Here is a 21780-nt window from a genome sequence, read left to right as displayed (position 1 = left end):
GGCACCTTCCAAATAATCCTTTGATTTGCTGATGTCACATGTGCTCTTGGGACGATACACAGAGACAGCTTTCCCCACACAAATGGTCAGAGCTGATTAACTACTGGGAGATGTTACAAGTTTAAGTGATGTATGACCACTTACAGTGGCCTAAGAGCCAAATGAGTCACAAGAAGTAAAGCCAAGGATTCTCTTTGGGTTTCGAGTTACCAAAGTAAAAGCCTCTTGAATCAGCATCTAAAGCAAAAAGAATGCTACAGCAATTTCTGAATATGTTGAAAAAGCTAATAATTGGGAAGGAAAACTATAAAAATAATGTGCTTCAAACCCAGACAAACATAATGCAGTCCTGAAGTGTAATTCTCCTTCAAACACATTCCTGAACAGTTACTGACTAGAGTTGCAAGAAAACTAAGAAATTCACTATCCAAATGTAATTCAGTCCTGTCTAAACTACAAGGATGAATTATCCACTAAGCTCTGTGAGGTGTCAGAGCTCCCGTGCTGGATAGCCCTGCTTAAGGCAGGTAGGTCTGTGCAGTACCAACACTGAGAGCTGCTGCCTGGCCAAGGAAAGGTGGAGTTCAAAATTAAGAAATGCATTTTAACAATACCTGAAGAGAAGTGCCAACTGAACAGGCAACATCTTCTTTAATTAAAGTTGCATAGGAGGGGGGATAACGAGAAGGACACAGCTGATGACTTGGTACAATTCGGCCATAAAAAGAAGACTGGATGCTGATGGTGGTTCTGTGGGGACATCTCAGGGACACATATTCTCCATCACAGGCATGGTCAGTGTAATTCTTTAGTACCTGTGATATGTAACCTGCAAAAACCACAACAAAAACCATCATTAGGGAAAAGCAGTTAACATTTAGGTGGTTTACATCAGTGCAGCAAACAAACACAAAATAACCAGCAATGAGGGATGCAGATTTTATTACTCATCTCACAAAGGTGCAAAGGAGAGACACAGTGACAGGGAGATTAGGGACATTTGGTGATTTGACCTTCAGCCATGTTTCATATCCTTAGTGGAAACAACATCTGGATGCTCTAAACTCTTAGTCGGATCACACAACTTATTTACATCAGCATATCTGTCAAGTTTACAGGAAATGCAGCTGAGCCAGACTCATCATTTAGACTAAATCTAGATGCCACATGCAGTTTTTGGCCCCCCAATACAAGACAGATTTCAATAAATTGGAGTGAGTACAGAAAAGTACTTTTCTGTAAAAAAAGCTGGAAACTAGAGCACTTTCCCTGTAAGAAGTGGCTTCTTCAGCCTGGAGAAGAGACATCTTTGGGGGAAAATAACAGCAGCCTGCCAGTATCTACTATGAGGTTATCAAAGAGATGGAGACAGGGTGTTCACAGTAGGAGAATGAGAAATAACAGGCACAATGAGAAACAGGAGAGTTTTAGACTAGATATATGGAGCAGCTCCTTCAGAGAGCATCAAGCAGTAGAGCAGCTTGCCCAGAGAAGCTGTGGAGCCTACATTATTGGAAGTTTTCAAGATATTACTGGATAAAGCCCTGAGCCAGCTGATCTGACATTCCACAGCAGTAGGTTAGACTAGAGAACAGAAATCCCTTCCAACCACACTTTTCCTATAAACTAATGGTCATGAGCAAAAAGGCCCAAATGCAGAGCCACTATGGGGAAGGTTGGGGTACAGTTGGTAGTACGAGGTCCTATTCCATCCTGGCACACCAATCACATCTATGATCTCCTTTCACATTATACCATTTTAATTCTTCTGGCTCTACTGCTGTTCTAGGCCTTTGACACTTCCTCAGAGCTTTGCTTTCTCTCTCATTTTGAACAGTCTCAATATTTTTAGAAGGAAAACACTGCACAGAACCAAATTTCTCTTTGTTTCTTAGAGGATTATGTTATCCACTACAATGAAGTTGTTGACAAGAATAAAACATGGGGACAAAGTCTCATTAAAATTACAGTGAGTCAACAGTCAGGTTGCCATGGGAACTCCCAAACAATCCTGACTTTACCACACTCAGGGAAGCCTCCCCTTTGCTGCTGCAGAGACATCCATACAGGGAACACTACAGCATGCCCCATGTCATCATCAGCTGACATTCAACCCCACAGATCTCCTCTCTGCAATGGGTTGGAAAGTCCCCTTCCCACTACTGCCACCAACACAAGCCTACAAGCAGCCACTCCACAATTCCTGTCCTTATATTCCTCTTCCTCTGTGGAGGAAGACAGAGAGAGGACATGGTGGGATGGCTGGTGCTATACTCTTAAGAGATAGAGAAAAAAGACAAAGCAATTAAAAGAAACAATCCCTGGGCAAATTCCTAAAAGGGAACAAAAAATTTGTTTTTCAAAAATAATGACTATTCTCTTGGTGACCCATAATCACAGAATTACTTAGGTTGTTACCTTTGCAATTCTGTTCCAAGCAGGGCCACTTTAGTCCAGACTTCCCATCTCTGAACCCAAGGGTAGAGCCTCTCTGAGCACCCTGTGCCAAATCTTTACAATTGTCACAGTGAAACCTGTCTGAGAGAAGACTGGTTCCATTTTATCTCTATCTTTAGGTATTTTAAAACAATAATTAGGTCCCAATTTCCTAATTATTTACTTCCAGATGACCCATATCCAGACTTTTTACTGGGAAGAGCTCTTCTTCCATGCCAATACCAAAACCTAGTTCAGGAGTGCTGAGAAAGACCATCAGTATCAACAAATTTCAAAGTGTCTAAAACAACTACAATTACTGTTCTTACAGAAAACCAACATACAGTATTTTAGCTTCATCATTCAGCTGCCACGGTGGGGGCTGGATTCTCTGATTTCTCTAAATTTTAGTAGTTCTTACTGCACAGTTCTGTTGCTGCAGTGCCTCGAGGTGTGTGCCAAATAAATATTTACTCAAATCAGCATATTGATTTCCAAGTCTCAAGGGCAGCTTTTGCTCATAAGAAAAATGCTGAGACACAGCCACAGTTATCAGAGTGAGTGACAGGGCTGCATCAGATCAGCAAAAAACACTATTTAATTTCATGTTCATTTTTATTTCACTTGTTCAAGGAGGCACTCTGGGACAAAATTAACTACTGGAGTGGACCTGGGGTGGACAAGCAAACCACAAACAGAATCAGAATACAACACAAAATAGAGAAATGCATTTCTAAGCTGTTACTCCAGTGCATTAGGACTTTTCCCCGAGGCCACCCTATTAAGGAGCCAGAGAAATACAACCAAAGTGCAGTCAAGACTCTACTGTCCCTGAATATTCAACTACTCTTGTCAGAACAGCCTCCTTCAACATGCCTTTCGTATTGCCAATTCAGGATCAGGGAAGGTTTCAGTCCCTGCAATTAGTGCAGATCACTTGTTGAAACAGCTCCTTCCTCTCATCTTCCATCAGCAATCTCAAAATAACTTGAGTTCACTCAAGCTCAAGATATTGATGGGATTGAATGCTTTGATGGTGACTGATTCATAATAAACAAAGCACAATGTCTGAAACATCTGGCAATGACCACTGTCAGAGAGAAGATACTGGATTAGGCACAGGCATGGTCATGGAGGAGATGATGTTCTTCAAAGTGCAAAGGGAAGTGGCTGTAGAGGATTATTGCTTTTTTTTCTCTCTCTTTAAGTGTGTCAGCTTTGTACTATTTCATTGGTAGATCTTTTGAAAGTGTTGGCAATTCATTACCCATTGATTCATGGTTCAGTAATCCAAAATCTGAATTGTTTTCAGGACCTTTGTTGAATTTTTGATAACAAGTAACCTTTTATAACCTTACACGTGATACCAGGGAGGGAACTACTGGGACTCTCTTTGATGAATGAAATATTTAAACATGAAGCCAATGGCAGGTGTTTGAGGACTTTAATGGCACTTATATACCAGGGTGAGACAATGTTAGAGCAGGTGGAAATTTGAACTTTTCTTTAAAAAATATGTATTTCATTTGAAAACATGTTAAAAGCAACAAAGAAATCTAAATAATTAAGCCCATTAAACCTTTCTGAAATGCTTCATGTTTTGAAAACCTGGGATAATAAAAATAATCTCAAAACATTTTGGGGTTAACACTTCTTTTTTCTTAAAGATTTTGTCAAGGATGTGGAATCTTTGATGGTGGGCTTTCATAGTCTCAAATTAAGTCAATGTATAGAGCTCCAGAGTTAAACATTACCTTAATTTTCAAAAACAGTTGCACCAAAGCAGGGATTTACACTCTGGAGACAGAATAAACAACCAAAAGAAATGCATCACGAAAATGATAGATTGTTTTTCCCTCAAAAAAGAATGAAATGTTCCCTTCAAACACCACTTGCAATTTATTTTTCCAAAGTGTGGGGTTTGCCTGCTATCAGTAAGCAGCAATTATTTTACACTACTCACCAAACACAATGCTTAATGCTGACTGTAACTTTATCCCTCCCAGCAATGACAGCTCCCAAGAATCATTTGAATCATTGCCTCTCCAGGAAACTGTTGATCAGTTCCCATCCAACAGTCAGTTCTAAATCCCAACACATATAGAGGAAAGAGAAACATAACAGCTTCATACAAAATATTACCATTTTTCAGGAACTGAAAATCTAAACATCTTCTGTTCTTACTCTCATGGAGCTACAGCCCTTCCTTTTTGAAACCAAAGCAGCTGATGGAGCAGTTCACAAAAGCAAAGACGGCATAAGAGCTTCCATCCCATCCAGAAGCAGGAAAATACAGCCTCCAGTACATAAAGGGGCTTTACAACAAGTCCAGAGAGGGGCATTTCACAGGGGCACAAGTTGTAGGACAAGATAGAATGTCTTTAAACTAGAAAATTCTCCTCTTAGAAAGAAATTCTTTACTGTGAGGGTGGTGAGGCCCTGGCACACGTTACCCAGAGAAGCTGTGGCTGCCCCATCCTTGAAGTGTTCAATGGCAGGTTGGACAGAGTTTGGAGCAATCTGGGATCATGGAAGGTGTCCCTGCCTATGGCAGGGGATTGGAATAGATGGTCTTTAAGGTCCTTTTCCAACCCAAACTTTTCTATGTTTCCATGAGTCTGTAACTGTTCTATGATAACAGTAGAGCACACAGATATTCATTCATATATCCCCTTTAACCGTGGCTGGCTAAAACCAGCAAGTTTTCTTCTCCTGCTTCCACTCAAACCAGTTCTAGTTTTGCTTGACAAGGCACATAGCAACACACCAGCTCACCAGTCCTCAGAACAGAGATTTCATCTTTCACCAGGGAACATCCCAATAGGAATGTGCTGAAAGAATAGAGACAATCGCAATATAACTAACTATTTTTACAGTTTGGACATGATCCAAAACTTCTAACAAATTACAAGAAAATTCAAATTCAGAGGATCCTAATGGTTAATGAATTACTGCATATAAATAAAGCCAGAGCTTCATAAACATCTGCATCAAGCTACATCCAAGCTATTGTAATGTCTTCTTAAAATATCCCATTTTGAGCTCTTGTGGTTACAAATACAGGAGTACATATATATCATAGAGACAAATCAACCTCATAAAAAAAGGACTTTATACTTAGAAATAAGTGATTTACCAATCACTGAAACACATGGAGTCACTGCAATTAACTGCTAGTGAATTAAGTATTCCCTTGTTGCTGGTTGACAAAGATTCTTTTATTTTTAATCTGCCTATTTTCCAAATTCATATTGTTTTTTCAGTATCTGCTGCCATTGTCTTCCAATTTCCTCAGCTTCCTTGCAGATGTTATAGAGATACTGAATATGACGCAGAACTTTTTTCCAGGAGATACCTTAATCAGATACTTTTCTGGAGTTCAGACAACCCCTAAACCACACTGGTTTTCAGGCAGGCTGTGGACTGGAGAATTTCAGGTTTTTCTTTGTGGGCAGAGCGCTAATCTGGTGGCATCTCACAGAAACAGGGAGTGGAGTGACAGCCACGAGGATGTCCAACAGGGCTGAAACGTGACCCCAGGCCAGGCTTGAAGCCAGAGCAGGGAACTCAATGGATGCATTTCATACCAGGCATTACTGATAATCCTGTGGTTGTGGCAGTAAAAGCAGCTCTCTCAAATCACAGAGCAGCCCAGTACAGACAAGTAGGGTTTGTTTTGCTTTGTTACTAATGCTGGAGATTGAAATGTGCTATTACAATCCTTCTACAGAGAGATTTGCTTTCAGTTCAGCTACTCCCCAAGACTTTCACCTTTCAGATACCATACAGCTCTGAACACCCTGACCATCTTGTAAGCATATTAAGGAAAATATTTTTATTTTAAGTCAACAGTTCCCTGCCCACTATCTGATCTGCTGTACCTCAGCTAGAGTTCCAAACAGCATCCAGTGTTAATTCAGAAAAATGGTTTTGAAAGAAGAGTGAATTTAGAACTGCAGCTGAGTGCCAGCACTTCAAGGCTAAACAAGGCTAAACAAGGTAAGGTTTTGTAAATGCTGATAAGTATTTCATAGCAGGTTTGTGTAGGGCTGAGAAAGTACTGGAAGTTAGATTGATGAAGGCTAGGGGTAACAGGAATAAGAACACTGTCATTTTCAATTCTGCAGGCTTGACTATTACACAGATACTGCTAAGGATTACTGCTAATTATTCCCTTAAATTCCCTAATTCTAAACTTCTAGAAAATTTAATAAAACACTACAGCTTTTACACAGACAGTTAGAATTACTCTGGGGAATTAAAAAAGCAACTCCAACTGCAAGTATTTTTGGTCTAGAACTTTAAACAATCAGTCTGAAAATTCAATATAAAAAATCTGTGTTGCTATTTGAATTATCATCTTAGATTATTTTCTTTGCCTTTCCCATAAGTCCATATTATCTTGAGAGGTTACATTTTTCTAAAACAAGTTTTAAAGCCTTTACATCTATGGAGAGTTATTTTTTCCAATATTCTACATTTTGAAATGACCAATGGACAGAAAAAATTATCTTCTTTTTTTTAAATGCTTCAATATTTATCCTGGAAGGGCCTCCTGCAGGTCACCCAGACCAAATTGCTGCTTGGAGTAGGGTCAATATCAAAGTGACATCAAGGTGCTCAGCACCTTGTTCAGCCCTGAGCAAGGGCTGCCAACAACAGGGATTCCTCAACCCCTGAGGTACCTCTGCCAGGGCTTCGACTCCCTTGTCATTCAAATTTTTTCAACTTTTTTTTCAAAGAAGTGCTCATAATTTCCCCTGTCACAACTCATGTTTCTTGCCTCCTGCCTTGTTAGTTTGCACCTCTGAGAGGAGCCCAGCTTTGGTTTATGAATAGTCATTTTCAGGAAGCAGAAGGAAGCATCTGGATACTGCTTAGCTTTGTCTTCTCTGCCATCCCTCCTGTGCCATGTGCTTCAGGTTCAGACTGTCCTCCTGGCCCTCCACTGGACTCCCCCCAGTTCATCAGTGTTTCTCCCAAATTGTGCACCAGTGTCATGACTGGTTATTCAAGGTGTTGTCCATCCACTTCCTTTGGATTTCAGGAATTTCTCAAAAACTCTTGTTAGCCTAGCTGTATGGTTGCAGACAGCCACGATTTTGCAATAAATTTAACAGTACAGAGAATTTGGTTGGAAGGTGCTGCACCAGGGCTTCACCAGCTTGCAACCCTCTCTCCAGTACATATTCCTGCTCCCTTGTTTCAGGTCTAAGCCTCTTCCAGTGATTTGTGTGCATGTGATGTATGGAGATGGCAGCAAGCACAGCTGGAGCACAGGTCAGAGTGTCCATGGATGTGTCCTGCCAGCCACTGGGGCAGGAGATGGCATGCTCAGTGTACATCTGTACATCTGTACATCTGTACATCTGTACATCTGTACAGGTACATCTGTGACCACTGCTGGCTAGCAACCTGGGCTGGCTGGCAAGTAGAATAAAACCTTTGGGAGGCAGGTATGAAAGCATCCACAAGACAAATACTTCCAAGACCAGAGAGGCTTTGAGCTGCCTACAGGAGGTCCAGGACAGCTCCAGGAAGACCAGGAGTCAATGAGGAAGCCCCTCTGCATGCTCCCATCTGTGTGAGCTGACTGGGGATCACAGACCCGAGTGCCACGTGGGCTCTCTGGGGCCAGGTCTCAGAGGATCCACAGTGAATGTATGTGCAGATTTCCTGCCAGGCTTTCATCCTGCTCAGCTGCAGAGGGGAGCAGGATGAGGCCGCTGGTGCTGCTTGTGTTTGTGTGGAAGCCGAGTGCTCCTGCTTGTGAACCCAGTGGCCTGACCCAGCCACACTCTGCCAGGAATCAGCACCACAGCTGCCTGCACCTGGGGACACAGGGCTCTTGTTTCTCTGCCTCTATCAGGCTGCCAGATTTGGCAGCTTGGAACCCTTCCCACTAAAAATTTGATGTGTGTGTGTGTGTGTGTGTGTGTGTGTGTGTGTGTGTATAAAAATATATGTTTATATGTAGACATAAGCACACACACGTGTGTTAAAAAAACCAAGCAACTTTGCAGAATATTTTACCTAATTTAAGTTCCAGAAGAACCTGAACCCCACTATAACTGAGGAGTTAATTTTTTGCAGCACTAAATTTCTTAGAATACTTTGTTAGAATAATGTCATAAATTCATGAATATTAATATATTATATAAGTAATATGGTAGTGTTACAGGCATTATAAATATTAATGTCTTGCTTTAATTTAAGAAAGGATAACTTGCAGTAGTATGTATTATGTGTCAAATAGATAAAACATATTGCACATAGTGCAATCAAATTTATAAAATACATCTGATAGCATAACCAGGCCATCATGGGAAGCTTTATGGGGCTTGTTCAGTATTCTGAGAATAAGAGCTATGATTTTGAAAGAGATTTGGACTATACTTCCAACAACCCCCAAAGGTCAATTCCTTGCACTGTGACAAGCTGGGCACTATTTTGTTCCAGATACAGCTGCAGTAAGGCTGAAGGTCATGGCTTTACAGCTGAGGGAACTACAGGGTGATACTTCCTGAGCAGCTTCAGCTGGCTCTTTCTCCTTGGCTCTCAACCAAGTCCTTTCCAAAACACAGTCATCCCACACATAAATCACAGCACTGCTCATTCTGGCCTTGCCATTGCATTCTAAGTAGCAATAAAGAACTTAACACCACCATGGCCATGCAGCTCTTCTAAATTAAGTTATAACAGATTTATTTTATTCGAACGACAGTTTTATCTAGGTGGTTTATGTATAAAATATTTTTAACAGCAAAAATACAGTGATATAATTAGTCTGACATAACTGTACCCATATAACACTTAATGATATATGCATAGCTACCAATGCAGTTTTCCTCAAGTAAAAAAGTCTCACTGGTGTTCATTTGGACTTATATTTTCATAATAAAGTCCTTTTGATCCCACCCTTTCAGGTGATAAATTCTTATGAAAAATTCAACCTTGAAAATCAACATCATTACAAAATTAAAATGCAATTGGAAAGAGCCCAGATAAGAAAAAAAAAAATCCCAAAACTTGGTGTCTTCCTGCAGCCAGGTTTAAGAACTCAAACAGGATCTGTCCCCACACTCAGCCTTTCCTAGAAGCATCACTATGTCTTAGGTCAAGAGACTGATAACTGTTCTGCACCTTCTGGTCCAGACACTAAAATTCCTGAAATAAAATTTGTGTCATTTGGCACTTCTATCCCCATCAAATCCCTTCTTGGGCCCTCAGCAATATCAGAAGTCAATGCTGGCAAGCACAGTGCCTGTCAGCAGCCCCCTGATGCACCCTTATGCCCAATTAATGCACCTTTTTTATCTCCAGTATTTAGAAAGCATGAGATTTACCAGCTCACCACATACCAAAAATTCGGTCCCAAATCTTTTCTGGAAATAGGAAATACTTGGCATTTGTCATGAAAGCATGTTATGTTTATCTCTGGTAAGGTCTTTAACAGCTCCTTCATGTCCCCACACAGTGTGACAGTGAGGGACAGAGCAGCAACTTGGGAAGTTTGGGAATGGTCCAATTTGACCAAAACCCAGGTTTCACCATTGCAAACACAGAGGGTGGGGGGTATTTTGTACCAGAACATGCAGCAAGGGAACAAACTATACATCAGACATTCTATAACTGTGAGCTCAGCAGAGCTACAGCAGATGTGCCTAACATCAGCCTGGCCTTTGCCCACAGCTTTACTGGGAGTGACAAGGAAATACCCTACTACCACCTAAATTAAAAGAAACCTTTTGCACAGGATATCACTCTGGGACAAAGAAAGTGGTTATTTGACCACACAAGTAACAGACAAGACTTTATGCACACTGATCAATCCTTTAAGCAAATCAAGATTTCAGCCATGACAATCTAACAAGGGCTAAGAAACCAACACTGAATAAACAGGTTTCTGCCTATTCAGAAATTATTCTGACAAGACTATGAGTACAGGGCAATGGCAGATTTATTTAGACTGGGGCAAATGGCAGAAGGGAAGGCAAAAGTGCCTAACCCCACGGGAGCTGCTGCTAAAGCCATCACAAGCAGATGTGAGTGCTTTGCACACAGTGCCAGGAGCCAGCTCTGGGGCTCTCTGAGTGACCACACATCCCTGAAAAATGTAGATTTCAACTGGCAGGTGAAAATGTTGAACAATTCTTGTGATCCCAGAGAGCAAATCTGAAATCCTGTTACCTTGCATGAAATAATAGAGTGTGACTTACATGTACAAATACCAACTTGGCAGGGAAGAGTTTTCCTACAGGAAAACTTTCCAATCAGGTTGTAGTCTCCCCCACTGTTTTAAAAAAGCAGTTCAGCACTATAATAGTCATTTTCATTAGAATCTTTTTTGCCTTGCAGACTAAAATTCAAGACCTCTCTCATTTGGTGCTGTGCAATGATAGGTAGGGTTGGCAATCTCTACGCTCAGGGAGGACCGATCACTGGATTGCTTTCCCACCTGGCAATTTTTCCAGTGAAAAAGCAGAAAATTTTGGGGGATAATGACAAATCACAGCCTGTGTTGAGAAGGGTAGCTACTGCTCACAGACATACAGCATGAGCTCTGCTGAGACACTGCAGAGAAGCCACATTTGTGATTTCCCTCCAGACTAGAGACCTCATGCTTAATTCTCCCAGAACTCACCTCCCAAGACAATCCAAAAGCTTGTTTCCAGCACTGAAATTTTCACATATCCCTTTTCCTTCTGCTTTCCATTCCATATTTTATTTATTTATTCTTACTGAGAGTAGATTTGTCAAATTTAATGAAAGCAACAGCTCTGAAATAAACTTGCATCCTTTTCCCCAGAACCTGCAGTAAGAGCTATGATGCTGCCCTCGGCATGACCTTTGCCTATGAAATGCATCTTTCTCTTTGCTTTGGCCAGGCCTTGGCAGCTTTATGAACCCCAAGAGAGGAAAGAAAATGAGTAGAGACTGAGACAAGATAGAAAAGGCTAAACAGTGAAAGGATAAAGCAGAGCAAGGGAAAAAGAAGGAAATGAAAAAGGGAAAACAAAAGAAGACATAGGTTAGAGTAGACATAGAAAAAGGAAAATGTCACTGAGAAGGGTGGTCTCAGGAGCTTATCCTAACAGCAGGAATCATCTGGAAGGATTGTGGGGACTGGGTCACTTGACACTGGAGGAACAGAGAGAAGCCTTAAAACAGTAAAAAGGAGAAAAGATAGACATTTTGAGCAGGACTAACAATTTGTAAGTGACCTGCCTTTATGTCCTTATTTCCAAATCATACCTGCTCGCAAAAGGAAAAAAAAATCCAGGAAAAATGGGAGCTCAGAGAGGTTGTAAAAAGACGAGAGTAAAAAAAAAGAACAAAAAGCAAAAAGTAGATTTGCATAAGTCTCTCCTGATTTCTGATGTGCTCTATCTCTGATGACCTGGCTACAAACCTCAAGTATTGCCTTAACAGAAGATGCAGTGTGCTGCATCTGCCACAAACAGGCAAAACTTCCAGATCAGCATCTGCTGTTTAAGCCATTGACTTTAGCCAAGAGGGAATTTATTATTCACCAGCAACTGGACAACTTTAAGCCATGATAAATGTTGTCAGGATAGCAGGAACAATGATGTCACAGGTAAATTGCTCTTTTATTGTTTGATATAAACAATACTATCAATAGACAGACATCTGGAGCATCACCAGTCCAAGCTGTAACACTGCCCAGGCAGCCTGAAGTCACCTAACCTCAAGCTACAACATGTTTCTCCTGGAAAAGACAGGAAATTATCACTTGGGAGTAAAGACAGGACTGTCTCTGTACCTTGGGCTGAAGATCAAGTATTAATGCAGCAGTTTCCTTTCTACCTCCTAAGCAAGCTATACTTTCCTGGTGCTCAAGTGGAAAGCTTTGAGCAACCTGGTCTAGTGGAGAAGTTGTCTGTGCTCATGGCAGGGGGTTGGAATGAGAGGGTCTTTAAGTTTCCTTTCAATTCAAACCATTCTCTGATTCTGTGATCAAAAAGGGTCACCTCTGGCTGGAAGCCACAGGGCCAGATGGAGTTCCCAGTACACTTCATCTGGTATCAGTTTCACCTGCACCTCAGTTTTCCAAATGTCAGCTGAGGATGATCCTACATCTATATTCATGGGAAGACCAGGAAAAAAAATAAGGGCCTGTGAAAGTAAAGTACCAAGGGTCACAGAAAGCCTGGGGATAATGAGATATAAATGCAGACTGATTTTTATTCAGGACCACTCAGTAGCACTTCAGGATGTGACAAAGGTATTAAAGGATACACAAAGAGAGGGAACTGCTTAGTCTGGAATATAAGTTAATAACAATAATAAAGACATCTGACTAACAGAGAAAAGACAGAACAGCCCCATTCTACCACATCACCCAAATCAGCTCTATAAAGGCAATAAGAGAGAACACAAAACGTATTTCTCCCCACCTTTTACTGAAGCCATTCCCCATGTTTGCAACCTCTTTCAAGGACAGAAATAATATTTGGCTTCCTTGGCAACGAAGAACAAAGGGACAATGGGAAGCCGACAGTGGAATTTATGAAGCCAAGTGCTGCAGTCACCCTTGTATGGGGACAGCACTCGGGCAGGGCAGACAGGCCCCAGCCAAACAGCAGCTAGAAAAGCTTTTTGGCTAAAAGCTATTTGTGCTGCTTTGACACAGAGCAGTTGTTTTGACTAATAGGTTAGAAGAAGGGATTTCTTTAGCAGAGTAGCACTTTGAAGGGCTGTTTGCCTCAGAGCTGTAACAGCAGCTACATGCACAGTGCACGTTTTCTTCCTACCTATTGTATTCCAGACCAAAACACACCACCACAGGCCCAAACAGCTTCAGGGGCAGCTGCTGGAAATTCAGTGAGGATTGTGCTCATATATGGACAGTGTTACAGCTAAAGGCTGAGATTAAACTGCAAGACCTAGGAGCATTTCAGAGTTGCTGCATCTGAGTGCATGTTCCAGCTGTATCCCAACCCCATGCTGGATTCAGACACATCATCCCTCCCAAGAAAAGGTAATTGTTTTTGGGGGTTTTGGGGTTTTTTTATTTCTTTCTCTTCAGACACCTTATACTGAAGAATATTCCCTCCTACATTATCCTGGTTTGGGTCAGGACAGGGACCTGCACCCAGATTTTCTGCTGTTGAGGCAAATGTTATGTTTTCTAACACTAAGGAACACCTCTGAACCTGTGCATGGCATCTGCATATTTGCAGATGACACAGAACAGGGAATTCTGACAGTCTGCAGAAATGAGCAAACAGGAATCTCATTAATTTTAACTAAAGGAAAATACCAAGACTGCTCATAGGGAGGAATAACCCTGTGCACCATGCTGGGGAGCAGGCTGAAAAGCAGATTGGTAGAAAACCAGGGTGTCCTGGCAGATGCCAAGATGACAAGGAGCCAGTAACAGGCCCTCACAGCCAAGCCAGCCTTTGGGAGGAGCACCAGCAGCAGGTCAGGAGAGGAAAACCTGTCCCTCAGCACTGGTGAAACCCAGCTGGAGTGTTGAGTCCAGTTCTGAATTCCTCTGTGCAAAAAAGAAACTGATAAACTTGTATGAGTCCATCAAAGGCCCACAAAACTCAAGGGATGGAGCATCTGTTACACAGCAAGAGGCTAGGAAAGCTGGGGCTGCTTAGACTGGACAAGAGAAAGTTCAGGGGGCTCTTGTCAATGTGTATAAATAAGTGATGAGACAGGGAGTAAAGAACACAGAGCCAGACTGTTCATTGTATCTAGTGAATGAACAAGAAAAAATGGGAAAAAATCAAATAGAGGACATTCCATTGAAATATGTATGTATAACTGTGAGAGTAATCAAACTCTGGAGTGGGTTGTCCAGAGACATTGTGGAGTCTCCAACCTTTGAAATATTCAAAATCCAACTAGACAGAGCCCTGAACAACCTGCTGTAGGTGGCCTAAGCAGATAGTCTGGACAAGATGACCTTAGAGGTCTTTTTTAACTAAATGATTTTATGATTCTGTGGTTTTCCAGCTTCAGTCATTCTGTGATATAATCACTTCTCAGGATGCATTGACAAGCCCCAGTCTTCTTTAAAACAGCTTGGAAAAAAATAACTTTATTCAGAGTAGAAATTGTGTTTGTTATGACCCCAGGTGCATTTCAGCATCATCTCAGCTCTGCTCACACAGAGATGCCTATTAGTTATACTTGAATTGTCCTGCAACAGAGGGGAAGCAAGAAGAGCCCTCCCAGGTACATCTCCTGCACAAGCAGCATCACTGACCTTTATAAACAATGTTATCATTCAAGCAAACTGCTGCTCCAGACAATGGAAATGGCACTTGGCACTCTGACTGCTGAGTAAGCACTGTAACAATATCACCTTTCAGGATTTGTTTAGTCTTCACATCTGTGTTTATTAATTAGATTTCTTCTGATGCAAACATGGAGAGTGCTATAGGAACAGACTTTTAAATAACAAAATCTGAAAAATTTGTTATGAGTTTTACATCATGATGTAGTGTCTAGATGTTTCACAACCAACAGCATACCCTTGTAGCCTGCTTGCTAGTCCTTCTGAAGTTCTGTCTCCAATCTCAACAAATGCCTCCCTGGATCACCACAAGCAATCTCTAAGCAAAAAGGAGAAAAATTAGGCAGGCATTCCTGTAATGTCTCATGCTAAAGAACACACCTAGCCCAGGTTTGATGTGTCACACAGTGAAAGTTCTGCCAAGTTTACTGCAGGTACTGAAGTTTGGTCAAAAATCTCAAATAAAGTAAGTAAAACAAAGGAGCACATGATAGGAGTCTTGGAGTAGTAAAAGTTCTGTGAAAATGTAAAATCAAATTCTTATTAATAACCAGGGAAAAAAAAATAGGAATTGTTAGGAAGGAATAGAAGGCAATGCAGAAAGCACCATGGTGTCACTATAACCATTCAATATTCATCCCCAGAAGAGTGTCTGCATTACTAGATCCACCTCCCATCCCTTTCTCCACTCAGAAATCATGCAGAGAACTCAGAGACATTTAAGAGAAAGGTGTTAAATTGCAACTAACCCTCTTCTACCTGGAAGACAGGCAACTGGGAGGTGAGAGAAACCACACAGAAAGTGGAAGTGAGGAAGGGAGATGAAGGGATTGAAAGTGCTGTTTCTTTCAATTAAAACAAAAAAGGTTGGCAGAACAAAAGTGGGGATTTTCTTACCACCTGAAAAGCTGAACTGTGGCACTTGTTGCCACTGCACTTCTGCAGGTCTCAAACATTCACAAGGACCAAAAACACCACAACATCCATGAATGGAAGAAAAATCCATCTAGAAGCAATGAGCTCACATGCAGCTCTTGGTAAGCCCTTGAGCTGTGAGGCTGGTCAGACACTAGAACAGGCTGTCCAGAGTGGTTATGGTGGCTCAGGCTGGTACAGCTGCTCTTGCATGATGTTTAGAATGCATTCATCTCTGCAGTGCCTATGTAGAGAGCTCAGGATCTCAGATATAGAAACCTGCATGGTAAACTCAGAAGAAGGAAAGAGAAACCCCAAGACTTTGTTGCACTGAGTTTTCTCTCAAGCTACCCAAAATATCAGAAGGTAAAAGAGCAATAACAGTAATAGTAATAACAGCAATAGTTGAATTCTCTGGAAATAAGCTGGAACATGTTAATTAGCATGTTAGTACAGCAGAAAAGTCAATAGGCCTCTATCATTAGCAGATAAAGAAAAGTGGAAAAGGATATCAGTGTCACAGTCCCATGAACACTGTACTTGGCAGAGCACTTCAAAATCAGGTTAAAAATAGTTAATTCAATTAATAATAGGTTTATTAACTGAGTCCATCAGTCTGATTACAGTATCTGTCCCTGTTTCTGTATCCTGGAGTTGTGGTACTGAGATGGATTGTATTAAGCAGAGTTAAAGACAAAAGAGGGGGGAAAGTGAAACAGGAGAACACTGGAGAGCATGGAGATGAAAGACACACAGAAAGGCATTGAATTAATGGACAAGCATTTATGTTGTGATCAGCTAATGCACAGAGATTAGCATGCAAGGCATTTTCTGAAGAATAAAAAATAACATCCTGTCAGCCACAAAGTGATGCACAAAAGACAAAACAGCCAAATGTCTAGGAAGCTGTAACTCCATCTTCCTTCCACTGCCTCTCACCCTTGAGGTGGGAGGGGGGTAAGCCAGGAGAAAGGTCAGGGGATGAAAACAACAGTGGGGAATTGGCAGAATGCCTTGGGTTCTGTGGAGCAGAACTGTCCCTCCCAGAGGATAAACCAAGGGCACAAATATTGGGTTTCCACAACACACACCATAACAAGGAGAGAAACTTCTTGGATAACATTTCAGTGTAGACATTACTTTCTGTGCATTGAGGAACAACAGAACTGTTATATCCTGGCTATGCTGTGAGGAAAAGCACCCAAAACCTTCTATATATTGTTTTTAAAGTCATAGGGGTCAAGCAGAATTATTCTCCAAAGTAAAACAGAGCATTTAGGTGGGATGGAAACCTTCCTCAGGACTGCAAAGAGGAGAACATCAAAAAATAATTGCCAAAAACAAATTAACAATTCCAAAAAGCAGCTTTCAGAGCTCAGTGACTCTAAGATCTCACAAGACTGAAATAATTCCTCCCAGCAGCTCTTGTTCCCTACAGGAAAAGGACAAAATGGTAGGTTACTGGGATACTTCCCATCTGGGAACAACAGCTAAAAGAGATTGATCCGCTGCTCAGAGCCTCACATACAGCTGTGTGATCCAGGGATTTCCAAAACCAACAGGAATACAAAGAGCTTTTCAACAACCTGTCCAACCGAGGCAGAAGGGCTGGTTGGAAGAGTTTAAAGTCTGTTTCTTTCTATTACCACAACAGACCTAACAAGAGTGCAATGGAATTATTCTTCATTCAGGCTTGACCCAGCCTGGGTATCAAGATGTTTTTCAGATGAGGCAGAAGGGGACAGGGTTATAAATATTTGGAGCACCTCTCAGAGTAGCTCACATGCAGACAGGACACATGGCTATTATCAGGTTCTCACGGTCACTCCAACCCTTCACCTAGTTCTCAATCAAAATATCGAAGGAAGATTAAAGGGCACAGTCTTCCCAAAAAGAGCTGGAGGTACCTGATCCATGGCAATCCTTCCAGAGGTAGAAGAAAGTTTGTGTGAGCTGGAAGCTTTTGAAGTACTTAACTAATGTGCCCGTCACTGAGAAGGGTAATATTGACTCAAACCCAGTTTGATGTTAGCACCACATCACACTCCTCAATATCACCTCTGAGAACATTTCAGTCACCAGGTGAAACATCCACTCATCTGAAAACTGGAGTAAATACAGGAAATGGGAATTTACCCAGTTCTAATGTGGGAGATACAAAGTTTACCCACTTCTGCCTTCCCTATTTGTAATATTGAACAAATTTACCACCACAACACCCATACAACATCCTCCTTCAAACCCAAACTTCCACAGCAATGAGCAGAGGAAAGCATACCTGCTCTACCCTGCTCACACCTGAGTCACCACCCACAGCTACAGGAGCAGATCCAAGCTGAGACAGACTGTGTAAGGACATTATCTTGCAGGCATCAACCTCATCATAGGGCATTTAAATTTATATCAAAATGTGGACTATCAATGTTCGTATCTCTTTCAAGTCAACAGTGAAAACCAGTCACCTCTCAAGACAATTTGTGAGCTATCCCAGATCCTTTTACCATGAATTTGTGTAATCTCTGTTTTTGGTGTTGCTCAAAACCCAGCTGAACAAGACCCTGAGCAACTTCAAAACCTCTGTGGTTATAGCTTTGTTCCAGCTCCAGGAAAGCACTTAGAGACACTCCAAGCATGTGCTGAAATCCTCCTCACTTCAGCAGCCAAGGGACTGATGATTCCTATCTCCCCAGCACTCACAGAAATCCCAGTGAGACAGAGATGCTGAAAAACTGAAGAGAGTTCATCAAGAGGACCACCAAGATGATTAGAGGGCTGGAGCACATAACACAGAAGGGTAATGAAAGTATGTTTGTTTAGTCTGGGAAAGATTAAGGGCAGGACCTGACTGCAGACTTGCACTTCCTAATGGGGTTGGTTATTGAAGAGAAAGCCAGATCCTTCCCAGAAGTGCACAGAGAGAGGACGAGATGCAAAGGTCAGAAGTCACAACAAGGGAAAACCCAACCAAGCTGAATTTTTCACCACCAGAGTGGATAAGCCCTGGAACAGGTTGCCCAGAGAGCCTGTGGAAGCCACATCCCTGGGATATTTTCAGGGTATATTGGGCAAGATCACACCACCCTAACACAACTTTAAGCAGGAACTTGAACTACACCACCTCCAATGGTTCTTTCCACCCTAAATCCATTGATTATTCTCTGGTTGAATTCCAGACACTTAAAAGTGTTTTATTCTCTTGTGCAGGTATAACCACATGGTACAGCAGCTCTCCACAGGACAGGTATGATTTCCTGAGTCAGGGGGCCATTCCTTTACCTCTTCTTTCCCCCATAAATTTTAATCAATGTTTCTCTTGCCAAAAGATAGAATGTTTTATTAAATGTGTTTTGAATAATTGGAAGAACTAAAGCTTGTATAGTAGACTAATTTCTCCATCTCCTGCTCATCTTGAGGCAGTTCCTAAGATTGCCATAATTATCAGTTTTCTCTGACTGCTGAGAATTAGTTATAATCTACAAGCCTTAAAATTGTATTTCATACTGCACGTTGCACTTTTGTGAGGGAGGAAGCATTGAGCATGTTAGGAATCAGCCCAAGGCCAACAATAGGAGCTTTTGTAGCAGGGAATGGCATGTTGCCTGGGAATGGGCCAGAAGAACAAATTGATACGACAGGCTTTGCCTGCTGTGGAAGTATTAAATCTCAGCTGATAGTGGAACTATCACCTTTCTCTGAAAAGCACTATGATCTGAGCTATGCTGTCCCTTAACATAAAATGTAAATGACCCATAGACACAAGGAGAGGCTGGTGTAAGTCCTATTCAGCCTGGAGGCTGGGAAGGTCATTTCCTAGACAGCTCCTAAAATTAAGCATAACAATATGCAACTCTCCCAGTCCCAGACAAGTGAGTCTTTGCAGCAGTGAACCACAGAGAATTAGATTCAGGAGCACAGGTCCTCTCACAAAGCCTTTCTTTGCACATCAGTACAATCAAGTCAGCCCCCTCATTAAAGCCAGGATTCCCTCACCTTAGGGCTATCAACTTCTACCAATGCACACTTTGCAGAAGGGTAAGGGCTGGTAGATTCAGCTAAAGCAGCAAAGGCCAGTAAAATAGATCTCAAGGATAACTAAGCCAGTGTCACTTGGGTGCATTTCTCCCTCAGCTGAGCTATTTGGATTAGTTGAGTCTCTGGAAACATCCTAAGGCTCACTCATTGACCATGAGACAGCTCAGCAATCAGGGGTGTCAGTGGCTATCCCAGCATGAAAATTATTTTCCTTCTGCAAGCAAGGTAGGGGAGTGCAATTGGCACTGCACTAGACATGTTACAATCTAGGACTTCATGCTCACTTTAGGTTAGGGAGAAGCATTTTTTAGGTATTTGCAAAGTATCTCTAAAAACAGCACTGCAGTCTTGGCCAGGCCATAGCAAGGTGCTCAGGGTCACCTATCTAATATTGTCAATCTACTGAGCTATGTAGGAATACCATCACCCCAGGGTCCCTCTGCCATCTGTGGAAATGGAAGGGCACTTCAGCAGGGCATTTCAGCCAGCCTGGGACTCAGGCTAACCTCTTGTCCCTCCACAGAGCCCAGGGTGTGCCCAGGACAAATACACTCCTAACATAGACATTGTCCTAAATATAGGAGTGAGCAGGTTACTTCCACCAAGGCTGTTTAAACCTTTGATAGATGTGAATTCATCTAGAGATAAGAAACATAATCTTTTTCATGTCTGAATAACAGTTTCACAAATCTGAGCCAAGACTGTTTTAAATCCTACCCAGGTATTCCTAAGCAGCCGGATCTAGGACTGATCTAGGATTTAGCTTGGGACAAGCCACCATGACCTTGCTCCTCAGAGCTGTATGAGCTGAACTGGGGTGATAGTTAAGCTCATAGAGGACGAGAAGCAATTACCAGACAATTCTACCACAAGGCCTGGATGAAGCTTCAGAATTATATCAGACCCCTGATACTTCATCAGAAGTGCGCAGTGAAAAGGAGATGGAAGCATCTTGGGATTTTAGAAGAACAAAAAAGGAGGTGGGGAGAAGAATACCAGCAACACTGTAAAAATGCACATTCAATGTTCATTTCTCTCCTAACTCCTTGTCTTAATCCTTTTCCGGGAGAAAAGTCATCCAAGCTAATTAGTCCAAAGGTTTATGAAGGAAATAAGTAAAGCAGACAGCAGAAAGAAACTACTCCTTAAATCTGTGGTGATAACAAGGGAAGTTTCCCTCAGCATTAGACCATAAATTTCCCAGAACTAACCTCTCTCCATTTTATAGCTGTGACCAGCAAGTTTCTTAGAGTTCTTGGTTACAATGCGGAAAAATGTAATTAACACACAGACTGCCTTTAATTAGCATGTCTTTTCAAAGAGAGGTGCTCACCTATCAGGTTGTCATAATAAATAATTGTCCCTTTCCCCTTAGTCCAGGTGTGCCCCACCTGATTCCTATGGCAGAGAAAGAAGGCAGAGGAAGTGTGGGTATCGCCTGTACAACTCAGGGTCTTTCATCCAGTCCTTTCCCAGGACTGAAAAGTGGAACAGCAGAGGTGAGAGCTAAGAGGTAAAAGAAGGATGTGAGGAGACAGGGAAATTTGACCCATTTGTTTGAAAAAAGAAAAGTGTAGGTTTCATTAGCAATGAGCAAAATCACTATCTACTCTAGGCAAAGGACAGGAACATCTAATTTTCCCTAAAATCTTTCTCTCTCCCCCTCCCTGTGAAAATGAAGGAGGATTCCTCACCTTTTTTAACTCCCATACATGCCTGAGACACGCAGCTCATGAATTACAACTCAGACAGGCCAACTCAGTGCCCTAACCAGTGGGTCAGCAAGAGTACAAAGATGTGCTCTGGCAGTCAGGCTCTGGTTCCTTACACAGACAACACAGAGAAGCAGAGCCCATCACTCAGATCATCAGAAACAAATGCCAGATATATCAGTTGTGGGAAATGTTCTTCACTGGCTAAATAAAGCAGCAATGCCAAGTTATCCCAGAGCATCCCCTCATATCCACCACTGTCAGTCAACAAAGCAGAAGGGGCAGTGGGAGTTGTTTCAGAGGAGGTTGTCTCCTAGAAAATGGCCAGCTTGCAGGAGAGGCAAGCAATGAGGTTTATAGCAATAACAGAGGGGAGAAGATTTGTTGCAACACCAGAGCTCTTCTTCCAGT

At 41.9% G+C, this 21780-nt stretch overlaps 1 protein-coding gene across 1 annotated transcript in view; it reads right to left on the bottom strand.

Annotated features, from left to right (window-relative positions):
* Positions 1-21780, bottom strand: part of EVA1A (eva-1 homolog A, regulator of programmed cell death) — a 199818-nt gene that overhangs the window by 143270 nt on the left and 34768 nt on the right. Inside the window, exon 2 of the mRNA XM_021529805.3 lies at positions 615-829. Within this exon, the coding sequence (XP_021385480.2) occupies positions 615-829 (215 nt within the window). The remainder of the gene's footprint in view (positions 1-614; positions 830-21780) is intronic.

The sequence above is a fragment of the Lonchura striata genome, chromosome 3, assembly GCF_046129695.1.
Source record: "Lonchura striata isolate bLonStr1 chromosome 3, bLonStr1.mat, whole genome shotgun sequence".
NCBI classification, from domain to species: Eukaryota; Metazoa; Chordata; class Aves; order Passeriformes; family Estrildidae; genus Lonchura; species Lonchura striata.
This window is presented reverse-complemented; position numbering and strand designations above follow the sequence as displayed.